Below are 6843 nucleotides of genomic sequence, written 5' to 3'. Positions count from 1 at the left end.
GGCCAAATGTATAAGAGACATATTTCCCACAGTTCACACAAATCAAACACTGATAACCTCCCATATCTGTTAGGTGAAATACCGCAGTGTGCCATCACAGCAGCAAGATTTGTTGTCCCGTTGCCATGACGAAAAGGCAACCAGTGGAGCTCAAACAACATTATACGGTGCATTCGGAAAGTATTCTGACCCCTTGACTTTTTCCACATTTTGTTACATTACAGCCTTATTCTAAAATAGATTAAATCCTGTTTTTCCCCTCATCAATCTACACACAATACCCCATAATGACAAAGCAAAAACAGGTTTTTAGACATTTTTGCTAATACATAATAATATAAAAAAACTGATATAACATTTACATAAGTATTCAGACCCTTTACTCAGTACTTTGTTGAAGCACCTTTGGCAGTGATTCCAGCCTCGAGTCTTCTTGGGTATGGCGCTACAAGCTTGGCACATCTGGAGGATTTAGAAATGTTGTATAAACTGAGATTGACCACACACTCCAGCACAGGAGGTGGCGGCATGCACCTGAAACGTTGGTTTGCGGACCGCCGTTACATCGTAGAAGAAGACGGAAGCGCACCTTTGAACAAAATCAGTTTTGCTAACGCAGTATTTCACATGCATTTTGCCATATTTAATGGCTGTTTTAAATAGCCCAAGTTTAATCCGTTTATTTCGTGCAAGAGTTATTGTTCTTATATTGACGTGCAGCTTTGTACTGTGTGTCGTCTGGAATTTGGAGAATAAAACGCCAGAGATATCCACAGGTAGGCTAGCATGCTAACGTTCTCTAAACGCACTAACTTACTCTCTGACTATGCTTGCACTTACTATAGTTGCCAAGTGTCCAGCATTACTGTTACACAGGCATGTAACAGTAGATAGCTATGTTAATAGCTGACAGTAGTATAAACAGATTGTATATAGAAGTATAAAATCACTAGAGCTAGCTAGCCACAGTTGTATCAAAGATTTTTGTATAACTAACTCAAGATAGACCACAGCCTGTTTCCGATTGGAGGAAATAAAGCAAGGTGTGCAGAGCCAAGCACGAGCTTGCGAGAGCCTTGTTGTGTTCTAGGATGTAATTAGCATATTTCCGTTAGGGAACGCCTACTCTGAAGTGCGCATGTACAATAACTAAATTTGTCCCTTTTCACTCCTAAACAATGCTATTCTTCACAACTTTTGGCAAAGGGTAAAGTCTACAAAACTTAGTCCTCTCTTTTTGTAACATTCTAGTTTTGTAAACAGAAAAGTGTATTGAGATCAAATGTTTCATTGATGAGAAAATTAAATTGATCAGAATGTTGGCCCAAATCCATCTCCTTCAGTCTTCTCCCACTGCCAGCCACTGGGCTTCCTTTCACCACCATATTTGGTTGTGAAAGTGGAAACGCCAACAGGATGCTTCGCATTTATACATTAGGTGAAATATCTGTGTCATTGTTCTATCTGTGATTATTATTCCAGTCTATTTCCGTCCGTCACTAGTTACCACAGCCACAAAGTCATAATTATGGCAAAACCCTGCCTAGTAAATAAAACTTATCTTCTTAAAATCTGATTTTAAACCTAACATTAACCACACTGCTAACCCCATGCCTAACCCTAAGCCTAAATTTCAGACCTAAAAGCTAATTTTTGTTTTCATTAATTTTTACGATATAGCCCATTTTAACTTTGTGGCTGTAACTAATTAGTGACAACCCATATTTCCTGTCCATGTCTAGAACTGATGACTGACCAGACTCTGGAGTATTTTCTCAGCCAGGGGAAGATCCAGGTTAAGGATGCAGCAGATATTGAATGGGCCCATGCTGCCAACAGCAAGAACAAGATCACAGAGGCACTACAGAGTAAGACCATCTTGGATGGAGAGAGTTAACCAATAATTCATAGTGGATATGGTCGTATTCGTTATGTTGCCCAGCTTACTGCCTGTCTTTACACGGGCCCATTATTCCTATAGAGATGTTATATAATTCTGTGGAAAGTTGGGACTCTATTTGAAATACATAAGTGACTTGTCCACAACGTGACACAGGGAGTTATCTGGTTGTGAAGATGCAGTGCATCAATTCATTTGCTCATTCTGTATTTCCTATCCATACACCAAGGCTCCGCCCACATGATAGAGGCGGACATACTTCTGAGGAGTAACGACCCTAAAGAGCCAATCATGGCTCATCCTCCTGAGACCGACAGTGATGTCACGCTGCGTGATTGGCTGAAGGAGGTCAAGGCATCAGACAAAGGGATAAAGCTCGACTTCAAAAGGTGAATGATCTTTCTACTCATTTTTGTTTAGTACTTGTTATACTTTTAGTTATATTTAACTAGCTATAGGTGTACTCTCATTTGTGTATTACCTGTAAGTATGATAGAGTATTGTACAACCTGTCATAATGTAAGTAGCCTTGTCTGAGCCTGAACGGCACATAGTGCAGGAGCTACCACCATTCACAGACGCTAACTACTTGAGTGCCTATTGACGATAGTATCTTCTGACTGGAGGAGCTACCACCATTCACAGACGCTAACTGCTTGAGCGCCTATTGACGATAGTATCTTCTGACTGGAGGAGCTACCACCATTCACAGACGTGAACTACTTGAGCGCCTATTGACGATAGTATCTTCTGACTGGAGGAGCTACCACCATTCACAGACGCTAACTGCTTGAGCGCCTACTGACGATAGTATCTTCTGACTGGAGGAGCTACCACCATTCACAGACGTGAACTACTTGAGCGCCTATTGACGATAGTATCTTCTGACTGGAGGAGCTACCACCATTCACAGACGCTAACTACTTGAGCGCCTATTGACAATAGTATCTTCTGACTGGAGGAGCTACCACCATTCACAGACGCTAACTGCTTGAGCGCCTACTGACGATAGTATCTTCTGACTGGGGGAGTTTTGTTAAGAGCCTCGAGTGGTGGTGGTCTAAGGCTGGGATGTCCTTGTCCAATCACGCTCGAGCGACTCGTGTGGCGGGCAGGGCGCATGCACGCTGACACGGTTGCCAGTTGGACATTGTTTCCGTCGACACATTGGTGCACAGAGCCTATTTTCTCGACTAAATGCTACACTCAACAAAAATATATAAATGCAATATGTAAAGTGTTGGTTTCATGAGCTGAAATAAAATATCCCAGAAATGTTCTATGTGCATAAAAAGCTGCTGATTGATCAACAATCTGATTAAACCGTATGATAATTACACAGGTGCACCTTGTGCTAGGGACAATAAACGGCCACACTAAAATGTGCAGTTTTGTCACACAACACAATGCCGCAGATGACTCAAGTATTGACAGAGCGCGCAATTGGCATGCTGACTGTAGGAATGTCCACCAGAGCTGTGGCCAGAAAATGTAATGTTCATATCTCTACCATAAGCCACCTACCAACGTTGTTTTAGAGAATTTGGCAGTATGTCCAACCGGCCTAACACCCGCAAACCACGTGTATGGCGTTATGTGGGCGAGGGGTTTGCTGATGTCAACGTTGTGGAATGGGCAGGCATAAGCTACGAACACAATTGCATTTTATTGACGGCAATTTGAATGCAGATAGATACCGTGACGAGATCCTGAGGCCCATTGTCGTGCCGTTCATCTGCCGCCAACACCTCATGTTTCAGCATGATAATGCACTGCCCCATGTTGCAAGGATCTGTACACAATTCCTGGAAGCTGAAAATGTCCCAGTTCTTCCATGGCCTGCATATTCACCAGACATGTCACCCATTGAGCATGTTTGGGATGCTCTGGATTGACGTGTATGACAGCGTGTTCCTGTCCATGTCCAGAACTGATGCCAATATCCAGCAACTTTGAACAGCCATTGAAGAGGAGTGAGACAACATTCAACAGGCCACAATGAACAGCCTAATCAACTCTATGTGAAGGAGATGTGTCACGCTGCATGAGGCAAATGGTGGTCACACCAGATACTAACTGGTTTTCTGATCCACTCCATTACTTTTTGTGTAATGTCTCTGTGACCAACAGATGCATATCAGTATCCCCAGTCATGTGAAATCCATAGATTAGGACCTAATGAATTTATTTTAATTGACTGATTTTCCTTCTGAACCTAAACTCAGTAAAATTGTTGAAATTGTTGTGTTTTTATATTTCTGTTCAGTATATTTCAGTGGAGATTTTCCAATCCACGACCAGGGTTAAGTTGTGTCCATGGAAACCGTCCGTATAATTTTCTCTGTCAGTTTTGTGTGATCCCATTGGTTGTTCATCCCAGCCTGGCAGCGGTCGCTCCATCCATGGTGTTATTAGACGAGGTTCGGGCTGAGCTCCGTGGTCCCGTGTGGATCAACGCTGACATCCTGCCAGGCCCTGGAGGCAAGGCCACACCCCTTGACCCCAAAGTCTTCCTGGAGGCAGCTGTGACCCCTGGCTCCCATGGTGATGTTCTCTCCCTGGGCTGGACAACGGGCTGGACTGCAGATACACACAACCCAGGTGAGTTACCTGAACACAGACGAGCTGGTGTTTACGTCATACCTGCTACCTGCCGTGGCTGTAGTCAGTCATCTTACCTGGTAAATATAATTTGCAGGTATAATGTTTAATAACATATAAGTATGTAGGAGCCTTATGATGTCTTAATAACGTCTCTGCCCCACAGGGTACAGCTGGGAGATGGTGAGGGAGATGGAGGCAGTGTGTCGGACCCTAAGACACCCGGTCACCTTCCCTGTCAGAGCAGCCCTCCTGGCCCAGTCATTCTCCCAGTTACACTGGCTTCTCCAGCAGTCAGACAGGTCTGATTTTATTATCTTTATTTAACTAGGCAAGTCAGTTAAGAACAAATTCATATTTACAACAACGGTCTAGGAACAGTGGGTTAACTGCCTTGTTCAGGGGCAGAATGACAGATTTTTTTTTTACCTTGTCAGCTTGGGGATTCAATCTAGCAACCTTTTGGTTACTGGCCCTACACTCTAATCCGTCGGTCCTCTACTCTCTCCTCTCTATCCCTCCATCTGTTCTCTACTCTCTCCTCTCTATCCCTCCATCTGTCCTCTACTCTCTCCTCTCTATCCCTCCATCTGTTCTCTACTCTCTCCTCTCTATCCCTCCATCTGTTCTCTACTCTCTCCTCTCTATCCCTCCATCTGTTCTCTACTCTCTCCTCTCTATCCCTCCATCTGTCCTCTACTCTCTCCTCTCTATCCCTCCGTCTGTCCTCTACTCTCTCCTCTCTATCCCTCCATCTGTTCTCTACTCTCTCCTCTCTATCCCTCCGTCTGTCCTCTACTCTCTCCTCTCTATCCCTCCATCTGTTCTCTACTCTCTCCTCTCTATCCCTCCGTCTGTCCTCTACTCTCTCCTCTCTATCCCTCCATCTGTTCTCTACTCTCTCCTCTCTATCCCTCCGTCTGTCCTCTACTCTCTCCTCTCTATCCGCTGTTTGTGAGTCTAATCAAAATTGTATTTGTCAGGTGCTGAATGCAACGGTAGACCTTACAGTGAAATGCTGACTTACAAGCCCTTAACCAACAAGGCAGTTTTAAGAAAATAACCCCCCAAAAAGTAAGAGAGAAGAATAACAAAAAATTTAAGAGCAGCAGAAAATAACAATAGTGGGGCTATATACAGGGTGTTACGGTACAGAGTCAATGTGGAGGCTATATACAGGGTATTATGGTACAGAGTCAATGTGGAGGCTATATACAGGGCATTACGGTACAGAGTCAATGTGGAGGCTATATACAGGGGGTACCGGTACAGAGTCAATGTGGAGGCTATATACAGGGGGTACCGGTACAGAGTCAATGTGGAGGCTATATACAGGGGGTACCGGTACAGAGTCAATGTGAGGGGGGCACCGGTGTCGAGGTAATATGTACATGTAGGTAGAGTTATTAAAGTAACTGCATAGATAACAGAGTAGGGGGGGGCAATGCAAATAGTCTGGGTAGCCATTTGATTAGCTGTTCAGGAGTCTTATGGCTTGGGGGTCTGCAAGCTAATGATAACTTATTTCAGATCTAATAGCATGAGATCCCAGGATGTTGTCCCTGCTCTGCTCAAACACCTGATTCTACTAATCAGCTGTTCCCAGGACCTTTTGTAGGTAAAGCACATTTCAGTGACAGACAATACAACTCTGTGATCTGACCCTGTCTGTTGTTCCCTCTCCTAGGTACAGCCTGACAGTGTGGATAACCCTGTCTGTTGTTCCCTCTCCTAGGTACAGCCTGACAGTGTGGATAACCCTGTCTGTTGTTCCCTCTCCTAGGTACAGCCTGACAGTGTGGATAACCCTGTCTGTTGTTCCCTCTCCTAGGTACAGCCTGACAATATGGACTGGCCACACTGATGTCTTCGTTGTAAAGGACCTACTGCCTTACAGGAGTGAGATCGACAAGACTAGGATATATTACGACCTGCTAGACTCACAGAGGACACAGCTCAGAGGACTAACAGGCTACTGATCTTGTGTTATTAAAAAATAAAAATAAATCTCTATTTGTGTCTCTGCATTGTTGTGAAGGGCACGTAAGTAAGCATTTCACTGTTAGTCTACATCTGTTATTTTAACGAAGCACGTGAGGAATATTTCATTTGATTCGAAAGCCCCGGGCCTTATGATCTCAAAGGTCAAAACTGATCCTAGATCAGCACTTCTGAATATGGGCCCAGAGCTCAGAAGACGTCTAGTCGTGAAAGGACAACAGTTGTACACCCTATTCCCTTATGTGATGCACTACTTTTGACCAGAGACATAGAGACCAGTACGTTTTCAATCAGATGTCAGGAATGGGGGTGCCAGGCCTGTGAAAGGAGTCGGATGAAAC

The 6843-nt window shown here is 44.1% G+C and overlaps 1 protein-coding gene across 1 annotated transcript; it reads left to right on the top strand.

The window, feature by feature from the left end:
* Positions 1–486: 486 nt before the first annotated feature.
* On the top strand, positions 487–6514 carry fam151b (family with sequence similarity 151 member B). Its single transcript, XM_090191210.1, has 6 exons — positions 487–776; positions 1743–1868; positions 2130–2289; positions 4281–4501; positions 4668–4803; positions 6333–6514. Exons 1-6 carry the CDS (start codon positions 647–649, stop codon positions 6478–6480), a joined length of 921 nt encoding a protein of 306 aa, XP_090047336.1. The 5' UTR covers positions 487–646; the 3' UTR covers positions 6481–6514.
* The last annotated feature ends 329 nt before the right edge of the window (positions 6515–6843 follow it).

The sequence above is a fragment of the Oncorhynchus mykiss genome, chromosome 11 (genome assembly GCF_057628025.1).
Source record: "Oncorhynchus mykiss isolate SJ-2025 chromosome 11, ASM5762802v1, whole genome shotgun sequence".
NCBI classification, from domain to species: Eukaryota; Metazoa; Chordata; class Actinopteri; order Salmoniformes; family Salmonidae; genus Oncorhynchus; species Oncorhynchus mykiss.
Note: the sequence above shows the minus strand (reverse complement) of the source record. Positions and strands in the feature narration are given on the sequence as shown.